The sequence below is a fragment of the Parasteatoda tepidariorum genome, chromosome 8 (genome assembly GCF_982258835.1).
Source record: "Parasteatoda tepidariorum strain Cologne lab strain chromosome 8, Ptep-v5.0, whole genome shotgun sequence".
NCBI classification, from domain to species: domain Eukaryota; kingdom Metazoa; phylum Arthropoda; class Arachnida; order Araneae; family Theridiidae; genus Parasteatoda; species Parasteatoda tepidariorum.
This window is the reverse complement of record NC_141762.1, coordinates 34010078-34027023: the sequence shown is the minus strand read 5'-3', so window position 1 is coordinate 34027023 and position 16946 is coordinate 34010078. Positions and strand designations below refer to the sequence as shown.

The following is a 16946-nucleotide window of genomic DNA, read 5'->3' as shown; positions in this document are numbered from 1 at the left end:
TTTTTTAATACTACGCAAAATATTTCATTATTTAATACTGTAGAAAATTAAATTTTTATTTAACGTATTTTTCTCAAGTTTTCTGTAGATTGCAATATTCCAAGGTTTAAAAACAATTTAAAAATATTTAAATTTTTAAAGTAATTTTAACATTTTGCATGTTTTAAATTTAATGTAATAAAATATTATAGACAGAGATAATTACAATATGTTTTCTGAAAAATCTGATGTTTAATATTATTATATCGTAAAATCCATTAAATTTTTTGGGGACGGTAAGCATAAAATTTGTTTTATTGAAACTTTAATATTTTAATTAAAAAATTTCAGTCAAGAAAAACCAATATCATTGCGACTATCGCATGCCTTTCCGAAATGAAGCGATTTGATTAAGGTTTAAATTTTTCAAATTAAAAAGTGATATACTAATAACCATTTAGTATAAGAGATAAAAACTATAACAATTTTGATGGTTCGTATTACTGATAAAAATAAGTAGAGCAGTTTTAATCCCACCGCCTCTGAAAAGGTTAGAGTAAGAAAAGGACAATTTTTAAACATATAATTGGATACATTTTAAAAACCAGATTAATATTGTATATGTTATTTGACGGATAATAACGCTTAGTGTTAGTTTTGGTATCTCTTCTTATGCATTTTTAATAATGCGAGTGCCGAGTTAAAAAAAATTGTGTCGCCTGAACACAAATAAACATATAATAAAATTGCTGACTTTTAATGTTTAATAATCAATACGTTAATCGGGAATTTCTATTCTTTAATAATTGTTTCAAACAACTATAATAATCCGGACAGTTTTGTAACATTTCATTTGAAACAAAATAATTATACTGAAAAATACATCAAAGAAGACAATTTCAAGTAAAAAAAATCGCATCACTTAACTTTACTATCTTATTTCAAGCACGGAGAAAAAAAGTCTGGAAAATCTACCGTATTGTATTAACATTTTTTGTAAGAAAAGACCATAATTCAGATTAATAAAACCAAATTATATGGTATTTAAGCCATTCATTTGGTAATTTTTTCTTTCATATGGTAGTCGGTTTTTCGAAAATTCCGGTTTTCAAGATTGTAGCTCCCATAACCCCACATTTAGTAAGAAATAGAAAACTAAAAAGTAAATTTTACCAACAAAAAAAAAGACTGTTTGCACTCTGCTCTAAGGTATCATGATAAAATTGACAAATTTTACCAGATTTAATAAACTTTACAATTTATTATAAAATTATATTTTATTGCTAATTGTACCAAAATCGTCACCAGAGCGGTTTGGTAAAATCTATCGAGTACTTTGGTTCTTCCATAAAACCAGGGCACAGTAAGTTCCCATATTCTAACAATTTTTACCATAATTCTCATCTCAGCGTTGTTGCATTTTAAGACAATACACATGTTTCCTACATTTCAAACAATAAATGAACTTAAAATATAATTTCGCTATATATACAAACAATACTTATCATAGAACATAATTCGTATATTTTTAAATAGATTGAAAGTGTTTTAATGTTCAATACGTTAATCAGAATTTTCTAAGCATTAAATATTTGTTTCATACCTCTCTTCTAACAATCCCGAACTGTTGTAATACATTATTTTAGAATAAAATATCGAGGCTTCTTTTCTATAGAATCTATAGATCTATTTCTATAGATAGTATATGAGTATGTACGTTTTCTATAAATTCTACTAATTATATTTTCATTAAATAAAGGGAAACCTTCAAATCCTTTTAATAGCAATCTCTGATGAGGAGCAAAAACTTTATAAATATGAAAAGAAATATACTAATCACCCAAAAATACCTTTAATATTTTTATTTGCGCATGTAAAACGCAACAAAGAAGCTATTTAAGCACCATCTTCTTAAGAAATATGAACTATGTTAAACATTTATTCAACGTATCTCTTTTAAGCAATATACTTATCTAATATTTAATTTTAAGAATAAAAAGAATAAAATAAATATTTACATTATATATATCTAACACGTGTTTTAGATTATTAATATGGATACAATAGTGCTTTAATATCTTATTGTGTATCATGTTTTCCTATTGTATATCATGATTTTCTTTTGCTTCAAATAAAAATCTATATACCTGTGCTGCTTTGTTAAATTTTTTGAAAATAAAATAATTACGCTCCTTTGATACAAAAATATATTTAAAGCTATACATTCAATTTTTGTTGAAATAAATACAAACATATTCATAAAACAGTATAATCTCCCAATGGGGAATAAAAGAATTAAAACAAACATACTATTTTTGGGAAAAATGGTATTTGCTGTTCCTATTTCACATAAAACACATTCAATAAACAATTTAAGTACCTTTTTTTCTGAAACATTATATAATATTTCGAAAGCGAAAAGATATTATTTATTGTTATTTGGCGACATTACTTACTCTAAGGAAACTCATAACATCGGCGAAGATATAAGAGCTTTTCAAAGAACTTCCTATAATTCATGTTTTATTTTAAGCTTTGGATTTGATTTTAAAACTGAAAAACGCATTTTAGGAAGCAAAAAAGTGTTTTTCATGAAAGACAGTGATAGCACCTTGTTGCGGAAAAGTCTTTATACTCAAAATCTAGGGCTAAATGAAATCTATTTCCTGGATATAACCTCTTCCCCATTTCAGTTCATGGGTGTAAGTTATGGGGAAAAAACGTGAGATCCCCATAGGAAGAGATAAACGGAAGGATATGCTGGAATACATTTATACCATATCCAGCCGATTTTTATGGACTATCGAAAAAAGAAGAATCTCAAATATAGAAAAGTAAGAATTGCAAAAGAATAGAGAAATAAAATTTGGGGTCGTTATCTATCGAGAAAAAGTGGTGCAAGATCAAGTTTTTCTTTATAGTTATTGTCCCCCTAAATGAAATAAATTGAATTAGATCTGTTAGAATGTCACTGAAATATATTTCTAGTACGTAAGCAGAAAGGACTTTTGTTTTCACGTACTACTAAAGTAAATACATTTTTAACATTTTTCAATATATTTTTGGTTTTTGTGCTCTGATTTTTTGTTCTACCTGTGGAAAAAATATTAGATAACGTTTCTTAGGATATCTGTTTTTCGAGTGTTAGTATCTTCTGATAGTTTGATACTTTTTGCTATATTCTCAATACATGTTTCCATATATTTAATAAATTACATTAAATTTCTCAAAATTTGACTGAGATAACTATAAGATGCTTACACAAGTGATACTTTTGTTTTTAGATAATTCTACTGGAAATTCTTTTTTTTTAATTTTTTTCAACTTATTACATATAAAAGATGTTTACGTCCCTGAAGTTTTATTCATTACTTATTGAAATAATTTAACATTTTTTAAAATGCATTGTTTTTTCAGTTTTATTTTCTATTGATAGTTAGATAAAACGTTTGTCTTAAAAATGAATTTATTTATCTAATAACTTCATAGATAGAACGTAGGAAAGATTTTTGTTTTCAAACACGCTAATACAAGTGCTTTTGTTTATTTTTCTTTAAAACTATTAAAAATCTTTAAGGTGAGAGCAGGGTGTAGAATTTCTATCAACCAGCTATCGCTGGGATTCGAACCCGGTTCATCTCATTTTGAGGTGAAGTCTCTATATCCTCTGAGCCATCACGGCTTTACCCCTAATTTTGATACATGGCGCCATTACTTTCCAGCTGTACGTTCGTGATATTTTTCAATCAAATGTGTTGCCACTTTGAGTTCCATTGCTCCAAAGAGCCTGATTTCTACAAGCAATGCTCAGACACACACATCAAGGAGTGCCACAGAAATACCTCTGTCACATTACCAACCTCCCTTGGCCTGCTCCGTTCTCAGATTTGTCATCGAACGAACATATCTGTAAGCACTTGAGATGGTAAGTTAGACAGCCTCCAAGTTTAGTTTATTTAGCGGCGTTTTTAAAACATCTGTGAAACGAGATGCTGCAGGACTTCATAAGGTACTTGCATGGCCTCAATACCAGACCGTGTTGTATCTTGCATTAGAGCTGGAAGTGGCACAATAACGTACCAAAACCTCCTTTCATTTATATTTCTTGCCAGCAATAAATGACCATTTTGTTTTATTTTAAATTACTGACTTGTATCAACGTTGTATTTGCATACGTAAAATATTGCTTCATCCTGACAACTTATTCCAAGTACTGTTATTTTTAAGCTAATGTGTGTACTACAGTATGCAGTCCAGTGAACCGGATGATGATGATCGATCAAAGAGCTATTTATGTAAACCTATTTTTCCCAAGAATCTAAAGCACACCGGTAAAAATTGTAAGCTTCACTGAAACTATAGTTTGACGTTACGGAATGTTCTTTCAGTGTTAATGTATTGGTTAATTTGGTAATTATTTAAAATCCTTAATCTTATGTTGCACTATGTTACATAATTAAGTCAAACAAAATATAATTAACTTTCGCTATCATTTTTATTCAAATAAGATTAAAAAAGTACAAAACATATCAAAATATCAATGGTGACCTAATACACAGATAAAGACTCAGACAAGTAGTAATATAAACATCAATAATTAAATGCAATTAGAAGCTTTAAACTAAAATATTTTAAAGTATATTCTGATTAATTCTCACAATTATAAAATTAATCATTAAATTAAAAATAAAAAAAATTAATAAAATTTTGGAATTTAATTTGATAATGAAAACTTAGAATTAGGTTTCCATTTCCCACCGAACTAGTTTCAATATCCAATATCTTTAATCATTAGAAAATTTGCTATTGCTATAAAAAGGTTTATATAGCATCATATAATGATGTCTCGAATATGATATTTTTGTAGCCAGAAAAGTATTTATATTCAGAAACTTTCTAGGAAAATAGTTTTCAAAAGAACTGTAGAACGCAGAAATAAAGTTTTTTTTCTACTTAAAATTCCAAAGAAATTCTTTTATACAATACTACTAACTAACTTTTCTTTACTTAACGAACCCCGTTCTTTATTTTTAAACTAAGATTAGTTTTATATGTTCCTTTATTATTCTCAGATTATTACTGACTGCAAACTTCCGACGTTTTAAAACGGGGTTTCAACTGAGAACAAATAAAACGTAAAGTTTTTATATTATATATTGATTGCTTAAACCATAAACTAATTATACTAGTTATGTATTTCTTAACTATATAATAATTTAATCTGTGTTTTTATAATGCTAATTAGATTTTTTCTTAATTGATTTTAAATGGTAAAATGCCGTTAATTTAATTTCCACTGCTAGATCTTAATGAAATACAATTCTGTTCAAGCTTTGTATCATTTTAAACAATAGTTCCAGATAGTTTGAACAATAGTGCTTTACTGTAAAAATTACATCCAGTTATATTTTTTTGTGTATATATAAACAAATGGTTGCAAGAGAATGGTAGTTTAACTCTATTCAGCTAAAACTAAATTTACTTAAAAGATATACAATGTTGCATTTGTTTTAAAAGAAAGATCAATGTAATTTTTTTTAGCAAAAATAATGTTATCATATTTGTTCGGAAATTTAAGTATTGTTAGAGGATTTTTTTCGTTAATTAGCAATGGTGCATAAAAAAATATTTATTGAAAAATCTTTTGTAAACTGAAACAACTTATTTTCTAAAATGTAAGAAATAAATTTGAGATTATTTTTTTTTAAAAATTAAAATAGCTTTTTTGAATCCCATTTAATGTTTTTTTTCTATACAATTATGCAACTTAGTTTCAGAATGTGAAATTAATTTAGCTTGAAACTTAAATTTTTAGAGCACACCGATTTCATTTGCTCTGATTGAAACACTGCAATGAAATAACTAGGAAACTATTTTTTTCAAATCGAAATTTCACTTTTTCATTCTTTTATTTCATCTTCCACATATTTTTCAGGCTTAAATATTAAAAATTTCTGTGTTGTTCATTCCTTCTTTGGCCATTATATACTATTGTTGTAATATATGTTTTCATTTCTAAAAAAAAAAAAAAAAAGAAAAAAAAACAATTGTCCCGCAGTGGACTGATCGTTAAGACACGGTTCCCATCAGATCACCGAAGTCAAGCATCACTGGCTGCGGTCAGTGTGCGGGTGGGTGACCACTTGGATCAGTCTGCGTAGGGACCGAGGGTGTGCGGTATTGGTCCTCGTTAAACTGTGCTACCGTAAAGTGCTCGACTTCGCATGCAGGTCGTCGGGCTACCGAAGCGGGGGTGCCATCCCCTCTGTAGAGCATCAAAATTGTGATGGCATGTCTTCGGATCTTCCTCAGGGATGTTTCCCAGACCGTCGCCAATAGCCCATTGTGCAGCTCTAGTGCGACGTAAATGAACTACAACAACAACAACATTTCTAAAATTAGAAAAAAAATCTACTTACTATTTTTTTTCTAATTATGTTTTTCGAATTTTTTTTTATATCAGCTCTTCATCATCTGGACATTCTCTTTCTTCAATTAAAATTCAGTTGTGAAGTTTAAAATAAGAAAACAGAGATTTTAAGCATATAATCATTTAGATAGTTTTTTGAAGAAAAAATCTGAACCAAGATTATTTAAATTAGTTATTTTTTAAGAAGAAAGCATTTTCTTAACTATTTTTTATATACGAGGAAGAAATAATAAGAAACGTACTTTATATACACTACTGGCCATTAAAATTGTTGCACCAGGAAGGTGACCATGGCTCCGGCTACCCTTGACTCTGCATCACAGCAAGGAGCAACTCCAATTGTGTGATCAACGATGAACCTGAACGCATTAATGGCGTGACGTCTTCTTTTCAGACAAATCCAGGTTCTGTTTACAGCATCATGATGGCCGCATCCGTGTTTGGCGACATCGTGGAGAACTCTCGTGCAGCTTGCAGTAGACATCGTCATACTGCCACATCACTGGAGTAATAGTGTTGAGTTCGAGATTATTTAGGTAGTTTTTGAGTTTCCTGTTCTGGCAACCTCTTCTCTTTCTTTTATATATATTTTGATCTAAATAAAATTAAGTTTCAGTTTGCTCTATGTGATACTTTGTGTCTAATTTATTCTCGACAAATCCCATTATTTGGTGCCGAAATAACTCGGTAAGTCATACCGAACTTGTTTTAATTACTTTCGTCATAAATCTGAATTAGAATGGCTACCGGTAGTGAAAAACTTGTAATATTTAAACGCAAACGAAGAACGCTACGTACCGCCATTACGAAACTAACGACGAAATTGAACGATGCTGCTAGTAATAAAACTGAAAAGGAATACAACAATGGACGTTTAAAAGATAAAATTAAGGAATTAACCTTGAGTGACGATGAAATACATAATTTTTTAAATGATGAAGAATATTAGGAAGACTTTACCTCTGAAAAGAGTTGTACCTTCTGCTCCATTTACTACCACAGGAATTGATTTTGTTGGATCTGTGAATATTCGATGTTTGAAATCAAGAGGCACGGCCTACATAACACTATTTACTTGTGCAACAACACGTGCATTACACATTGATCTTGTGTCGGATCTTAAAACAAACAAATTTCTTTTGGCACTACAACGTTTTGTTGGCCGCAGAGGACTCCCACACACAGTCTATACCGACAATGCTACCACTTTTCATGCAGCAAATAAGGACTTGATTCTGTTATGGCAAGTTCTGTCATCAGCTAAAACTCAGCAATATTATGCCCAAAATGGCATAACTTGGAAATTTATCGCCCCACGAGCGGCTTGGTGGGGAGGCTAGTGGGAACGCCTAATAGGAGTTGTCAAGCAATGTCTACGAAAGGTACTCGGACGAGCACTTCTTGACGAGGAAGGTCTGTCCACGGCCCTCATTGGAATAGAAGCCGCTCTGAACAGCCGACCATTGGTATACGAAGGTGGAAAAGATGACAGTTCCACAGCCTTAACACCAAGTCATTTCTTGACAGGACGAAAACTAACGGCCATTCCATCCAGCCCAAACAACAACACAAAGCTAAAAAAAATCTACAAGCAGCAGCAGGACTTACTTGACTGCTTTTGGAAAAAATGGTCCAAGGAATATTTGCTTCAATTGCGATCATTTTATCAAGTTCGTAATCAGGACAATGTCATAAACGTCCGAATTGGCGATGTTGTACTCCTACAAGAAGACGTCCGACCACGGCACATGTGGAACAAAGCTAGAGTGTTGAACTTACATGAAGGACGAGATGCAAAAATAAGATCCTGTGAGCTGAGAGTTAATGGTTACAATATAACCCGCCCGGTAGCTCTGCTAATCCCCCTAGAGGTCGACCAGGGTGGGGAGGATGTTGAGTTCGAGATTATTTAGGTAGTTTTTGAGTTTCCTGTTCTGGCAACCTCTTCTTTCTTTTATACGTATTTTGCTGCAAATAAAGTTAAGTTTCAGTTTGTTCTATGAGCTACTTTCAGTCTAATTTACTCTCAGCAAACCCCATTAAATAGTATGGGCTGCCATTGGATACACGTCTCGATCACCTCTTGTTCACATTGCCGGCACTTTGAGTGGCAGCCGTTACATTTCTGATGTATTAGGGCCAGTTGGTCTCCCTTATCTTCGAGACCTCCATAACGCTACGTTTCGGCAGGACAATGCACAACCGCATGTTGCCCGCACTGTCCTGACCTTCCTTGACACAGAACATGTTTGCCTGTTGCCCTGGCCAGCACGTATTCCTGATGTCTCACCAATTAAAAACGTCTGGTCAATGGTTGCCGAACGACTGTCACGCCACCACTCGTCAGTCACTACGGTCGATGAATTGTGGCATAATGCTGAAGCTGCATGGAATGCTGTACCCGTCCATGCTATCAAATCTCTGTTCGACTCGATGCCCAGGAGAATAACTGATGCTATTCCTGCCAGGGGAGGCTGCACTGAGTATTCATTTCTCAGGATCTATACATTCAAATATCCTGAATAATTAATTACCTGTTCTTCAAACTATAATGTATTTTCCCAATAAATATCATTCTGTTATTTGCATTCCTTCCTGGTGTAGCAATTTCAATGGCCAGTAGTGTATAAATTAGAAAAAGGAAAATCAATTAATAAATAATACGAAACAGGAATGAGAGTATGATCTAATTATAATGCAGTATTTCCTTTATATTACTTTTCTATGTAGCTCCCATGCATGCTAATTGTTTCCCAATTATGAAACAATTTGAAAATCTTGCTCTCACCTAATTAGTTTGAAAATTCTTATCTGGTATATAACATATCTCCTGGCATGTTCCGTTTTATTTCATCAGCGGAGAGTCAATTTTCATTCTCTAATCAACTTCTTCGTGTGATTAAACAAATTGAAATTTAAAAATGTTAGATCTATGCAGCATGAGAGGTGCTCAAAAACTGCCAGTCCTACTCTTTTTAGAATCATGCGAAACCTTATTATTGTGCAGAATGAATTATTTCGTAGGATTACAATTAGAACTGCATTGCGCAGTAATTTTAAAAGTTTTCAGTAACCTCCTATTCTGATTTTTATAGTAGTTGTTTTTTGAGTTTTATGTATGTATGTATAATGTATTATTTATGTGTAATGTTTGTATCTTCACTCGTATGCCCTTAAATAGGGCGGGTTGAGATCCATATAAACATAAACATATCCTTACGTATTTCTTTTCTTTTGAAACAATAAATCTTATCTCAGTAAGTCGCTTCTCCACAATTGCTATAATTGACGATGCATTCACTAAAGCAATTTATTCGATAACTAACCATTGTTAGGATTTTTCCAGTAAATAGCGCCCTCTGTAACCCTTTATAATAAATAATTTTATTTGTACTAATTTACTAGAAAGCGTTATTTTGTAACAAGTCAATAATTTCTCAAACTATAAGAAAATTGTAAATAAATTTTTAAAAAGACCAAGATAAACGAAGAGAAACATTGAACTTGTTGATTTCATAATAAACGCTTCTTGAAACAGTTTAAGATCAATTACAATGCAATGAATAAATACATTTTATAACAATGAAGATAAGGGTATTTTATATGATGTAGATAAGGGAATTTTATATGAATGTATCAGTATTTTTCCTATCAGTCTTCGAATAAACTTATTTTGAAAAAATTTCCCTATAAAAAGTATATTCTATTTTTAAATTTTAAATCTTTAAACAAAAACTAATAGTATAAATAATGCAATAATAGTAATGGCATTGCAATGCTCAAATGTATTGTATATCATTGCATTTATATAGTCGTTTATCAGGGATAAAGACAGATTTCATCTAGCGAGTGAAATTCTTTTGTTTGTATTCATGTATTCTTCTTTTGGCGTTGTTTATTGTCATACTTACGACAAAGCTGTTGAATGTATTTTTGGTACATATTGAAAAAGGAAAATCGCCTTGAATTTGACGAACTATATTTTACGTATTCAAATAAAACTTGTATGCTGTGAATAAAGTTCCATGTTTGCGAAAATTTCTTTTTTGAAGATGAATATGTACAATAAATATTGATATAAATTTTATTTTGGAAATTTTGCATATGACATGCTACAGTAAACTTGTTCCTTATTTTAGAAAAAAAAATTATGTTTATTATTAAATTTCTTTACAGATCATTAATAATGACATATATTTCAATATGCTTTAATGAATACAGTTTTTGTCCTATACCTTTTCCTTGCAAAAAAAATAATAAATATTTTTTTCTTAAAAAAGATCTAAATATCTTTACTTGAATTCAGTCTGATATAATGAAAGATTCATGCTTGCCAGTATATTGTTTATTTATTCCTTATTTAAAAGTGTTAGTCAGTATTGTAAAGTTTTAAAACTAGAAGTGGTGTTCTTTTTATATTAAGTAATCCTATGATCTTATTAGGCAAACAATTTATGATAAAAAATCTTTTTTTTAAATATAACTATATTATAAATGATGTCGTTGCCTTTTAGTGATAATTTTAAAGTAAAGCAATGTCCAGCTATGCATCTAAAATAATGAATGATAAATAATTGCGATGACAGTAATAAATAAAAAAACAGTGTTCAAAGTAACAAATGTATGATTTTTAAATATTAAAATATTTTATATTATCTAAATATAATATGTCTATTTCTTTATATTATCTTAGTATTTTTAAAATTTGGTTTCAGTCTTTTACTATAACTGTAATAGATATAGGTTAGTATTTTGCGTTAATGCTATTAATTTTTAAAAAAAATGTTTTGTTTTTCGCTTTGTATTTAGTTATTCAAGTACAACGCCAAAGTTCAGATAACAAGCGAGCATATATTTCAATAAACATTTAAACAAATTTCTTAAAATGGCTCTAACGTTTCGTGTTATGCATATATACTTTGCATATAACTATGGTTGACTTTATATAACTATAACTATGTTGGTATGGTTTAGATTACGAAATTTTAAATGGTGGCAATATGTATAAATGACACACTGTCTCAAAAATGTAGACAAAATTGAAATAAAATTTAAAAAATAATCAGACATGGAAAATCAGATTTAAAACCTGATATGATATAATACCTGCCAGCAAAAGTACAATATGTAACACTGTATTTGGAAATTAATGAAAAATATTATTGAAATTTTGTTATTGAGTTGTTATTGCTTCTGTTGTTATTGAGATTTGATAATCAATCTTCTGAAAGTGTTGTAAAGAGCTCTTAGCCATGTGTTTTAAGAACATGTGACTCTTTTGGTGGCTATAAAGCTTAGTTTTGTCATGCAGAGCAAAATGCATACGCAAAATGTACTTTATTGCGGATATTGTCACGTTAATTGTAGTTAATCATCATCAATATATATATATGCTATGTTATATCCGTTGGTAGTAAATATTTATTAATAACTGTAAGGTTCAGCTTTGTTTGCCTCTATCTAGTGCATTATGTCAGTCTATCAGTGCGAAAAATATCAAAATGTAAAGGTATCAGAAACATAGTATCATTTAAATACATGAATATTAAAAGGTGCACAGGTAAAATAAAAGAGGTACATTTGTATTTTATTTTTCAAATGTGTGTTCAAATAAGTAGAACACGAGTGTAGAATGAAAGTCATATTTTCCTTTTAAATTTTCATTACTGTGAATGTGTTAAATTCAGATGCAAAAAATTGTTTTATCTTTAACTCTTAAATCAGAGAGTGTATTCCTAGAGTATACCAGCTTGTCTAGGAAGAAAAAGTGACAGATGAAAAAGTGCTGACTGACAACATAAAGACTTTAATCCAAAATACTTTGATACACTATGATATATTGTACTAATTCCTTACAGTTTTGAACTAAGCACTAAAAACAGCAAATAGTTGTAATTACTTCATTATAATAATCAAACTTCATTATATAATAAAATTTCTTGCTTAAGATAAGTGAAATGTAATAAGAACTATATGCTTCAGTAATCCTATCATCTGTTATAATTTTAATCTCATAACATGAAAGATCAAGTAATAGCAATTTTATAATTTCACGAAAAATAAAAAACTCTAAACATTATGAATTTGATTTTACGTTATAAGTTTATGATGACTATTATTTGATTCATTTATGTTAAACATAAAATGAAGAAAGTAGCTTATGGCACAAAATATTACTAAAGAAAATGTTTCTCTGTGAAATTCCATAAATTTTCGCATTTCAAGATAAAATAGACCACAATATCACCTTTATTAAATAGTATATCGTAAATTTACGATTCTTAGTCATCAATTATTTTTTTTACAACTTAAAACTAAAATACAATTAATCAGTAATCTTAGTGTATTTATGAACACTGGTATTATATGCTATCTTTTTATGAAGTATTAAAAGCAATGAATCATCTTTATTATCTTCGAACCTTGCATATTTATGGACCTAGTTTTAATGAAATAACGTGATCGAGCAAGCAGTTAAATTAAGTTGATACAGGTTGTGGTCATAAATTAATGGAACCCACAATTCTATGAGATAGCCGTGATTAAGCTCCCATTTTTATCTGTTGAATAATGTTCACAAGTCATGTTGTTAGCGCACAAAATAAGTAACAACTAGTCATTATGCTAATGGACCACATAAAGTCATTTTATGACGTCTCATGCGAAACTATATAATTTAACTTTATGCTTTAATAAAGAAGATACTTTTTTCCTTATTTATGTATTAAGGATACACAGAATTAAATATTTATTATTTTAAATTTTCATGATTGTTTTTCAAATATAGTATTATTCATTTGGCAAGTTTAATTTGATTTTTAGATAAAATTGAATTAGTATTAAATTTATAAATACTTAAACAATATGAAGTTTTTAGGCAAATATACCTTTTTGCCACAGAATTTTCAATTAAACTTATTTTTAATACTTCTTTTTTGGTTTGAAACAATTTTTCAAAGTGAAAAATATTATATTTGGCAATTTATTGATTTTTGGTTATGAAATACGGCAATACAGTATCGGACACTTGTATTTCTTTTCTTGTTTAAGGTAAAGTTTTCCTTACATGTTAAACTTCCAAACAATAATTTTTAAATTTTAAAATAATTTTGATCTAAGAGAAACAGTAGTTCATCATTAAATTATTTGCTTATTAATTTTTTAATACAAATCAAAAAATTAAAACTACTTTTTTGTACTTTATATTTTAGAACAAATATAATTTCGAGAATCTAACAGACCTCAATAACTATTACACTGATTTTTATAACTAAAAATAATTTGATCATCAAAAGAAGTATATAAAATGGATACAGGTTTCCCATCTTTGCAAATCAACTAAATAATGATAATAATACTTTAAGATAGTTATCAAACAAATAATAATAAATGTATTATTATCAAACATGAAAAACATTGTATTAAAAATTGTATTCATAAATGTATTATTATCAAAAAATCTCAAAAGTTCAAGCAAAATTATCTATTTTTTGCAAGCAGACCGTAGAAGCACATATTAACATTTCTTAGGCAAAACACTATCTCTTTTAAGAACTAAACTTATTGTTGTCTCAAAATAGATATTTGTATAATTTATAGGTGCATAAAGCTAAGTCATGAAAACTTAAAAGTCAATTTACCATGTTTTTTCACTATAATATGGTTAGGTAATTAATTATTAGAATTTATTTATTTTTAGTTAAACTCGGAATTAGAATTAAATGGATAAACACATAAACTAAATAATAAGACAAATATGAATACAGTTTTAAAAGGAAATGATTAATATTGGAATTTTTGAATTCACACTAAATGTTACAGATCATGCTGAGGTACAATACGAAGTCATTTTTCATTTAAACTACAATTTACAAAATTTTGAATAATTTAAAATTGTAAGCTTTTTTTAAAAAATAATAATTTAGTTAATTAAGCAAATTTTATTTAATTTTTATAAAAAATTGATTTGATAGTTAATTGATAGGTATTTAAATTAAATAAAGTTATAAGGCAAAATTGAATTTTAAAGTATCTATCTAATTTTCTGAAAAAAGCTAAAACTATAAAAATGCTTTAATTTTGAGCTATAAAAAAAACCTTTCCTTAGTTCTGAATCAAGGCAAAATTATTAATCATATATATATATAAAATTAGTTCTTTTCTTAAAAGTACTATGGTTTTCAAAGAAAAGAAATCTCACATCTGATATTGAAAAATAAATATTTTAACTAAATAAGGCAAAATGCAAAATACGAATATGAAAATAGTTTTAGAAGTAAACAATTACTATTTTTTATATCATGCTAATCAAGCACGTAAACTTATTATACAACACCTCATAAAACTAAAGATTTTAAATTATTTTCTAATTTATTAATTTATTATTTTATAATTTACCTTTATTTACATACCAAACCTAAATAACTATAGAGCTTTTATTAAAATAAACAATGAACTATCTCGAAACGAGCAACATAAGGAATGATATTTAAGCTAAGTAAACTTGTTAGTCAAATATGAATATAAATAAAACTATTCAAACTCAAACAAATTAATATCTATACTATAATTTTTAATTCTTAGAATCTTCGTTTTTAGAATCTTAAATACCATTTCACTTTTTATTTTTATTTTACATGATTTCAAATTTATGAATGGAAAAAAAACAAATTAGTTATGAACGTATTTCTTTAAATTAAAGTGATTAAATAACTGATTTCTATCTTATACATATCCATTTATATTACTTAGTTTTCTTTTCATTTATACTTGTATAAGATTTCTTATATAATTGATATTCACCATTCATTTCTAATTGCATGCTGTATATAATAAATGGGAATCAGTAAAAACTAATATTTAAAACTGACTACCATATATTCATAATATTTAAAATTAAAACTTGATAATAATAGAAATTTGTCTGCGTTAGATAAACATCTTTTTGTTGTTTTCAATACCTAAGTTTTTTTAATATGACAATTTGTAATAATAATCTTTGTGACATAAGTGTGACACTAAAAGTTAACAGTTTATTTGAAACAAAATCAAACATTTATATAAACAAGATAAATGTCAGAAGGGATTTGAATAAATATGACATTTATTTCAATTAAATTAAAGGAATATATTACTTTATAAATATTATTTACATATTTTGTTTAAGTCATAAGCGTCACGAATAGTAAGACTTTTAAAAATTGTTACTTCAAATCTAACTAAAATATAGTTTAACTAAATCTAAGTATCATAAATTCCAATTCCCAACATAAAGCTTCAAACAAACTAAGTTTTTCAAGCGCATGATGATTTCAACTGAAAGGAAAAAAATATAAAAATAAGCGCAACTCAAAGAACTCTTTTGTAATTAAAATTTACTAAGCGCTTGTCAATTCTTGCGATTCTTTCCTCAGACACATCTGCCAACAATAAATCTAGAATAATCATTATTTGGCGATAAAAATTAAACTTTTTGGAGCAATATATTGCTTTAAAAGAATTTTTGAATGCTTTTTTTTCTCCTTAATATTTGGCAGAATGCAGCCCCTAATGCGGAGAAAATGCCATTCTAATTATGTACCTTATTAATACGCCGAAAGATGCAGAAAATTCCAAATGGCGCTCCGGATAATGACTCAGTTTTAACGACTTTTTGATACACTTTTTGTAATTGATGGAAAGATTATTTTGTCTAGATACTTTAAATTGATCTATGAAAAGGATGAAGAAGAACACAGTAACTGTGTATTCATCGATAACTGGAATAAGTCACTTCTAATTTAAATACTTGTTCATACTTTTCAAAATGAAAACATTTTTGTTGCCTTAAATATATTGCAAAAAAATTGTTTTGACTGATAATGACTTTCCTTGTTGTATATTATAAGCTCAATGGTGACACAGAATACTGATTTTTTTAATGAACTTTACGTAGATTATGATAGGTTACTAGTGAATATTTTTTTAATAATATTATGTCTTTTTCGACATAAAAGTTTGTAATTCTAAATAACAGAAAATATTAAAATATTTACGCATTTACACTATTTCATGTTCAGTTAAATACTCTGGTGAAAGAAAGTAAAAGAATTTGCAGACTTGGTCTATTATCTCTAGAACTATTGTACAGATTTTAATGAAATTTGATTCGTATATACACCGATACAATACAAAACAAATAACCATTCAACAATTGTAATACGCGCTCATGATCGTGAGTAACACTCGTTATGAAACAGTTGTTGCAGAAAAAACAAAAAAAAATGTGTTAATCGAGGGTATGGTTTCCTCTTTTTGATATGCAGGCCTTACAGCGTGTTACCCTACTCGAAAAAGTCAGTTTATCATTTCCTGAGGCAATTTGTCCCACTCGTTCAGCAACGCTGTTTTCATTCCCTGGATGGTTCGTGGAGGGTGGTAGTGAGTTGCAATTGCCCTCCCCAGAGCGTCCCAGACATACTCTATAGAGTTGAGGTCTGGAAATCTGGCTGGTCAATCCATCTGGCGAATATCCTTACTCTCTAAAAATTCATCGACC

At 28.6% G+C, this 16946-nt stretch overlaps 1 protein-coding gene across 1 annotated transcript; it reads left to right on the top strand.

Moving 5' to 3' along the window:
* The first annotated feature begins 7344 nt into the window (after positions 1-7344).
* On the top strand, positions 7345-8322 carry LOC147806057 (uncharacterized). The gene is made up of 2 exons (XM_087149519.1): positions 7345-7731; positions 7792-8322. Exons 1-2 carry the CDS (start codon positions 7345-7347, stop codon positions 8320-8322), a joined length of 918 nt encoding a protein of 305 aa, XP_087005645.1.
* The last annotated feature ends 8624 nt before the right edge of the window (positions 8323-16946 follow it).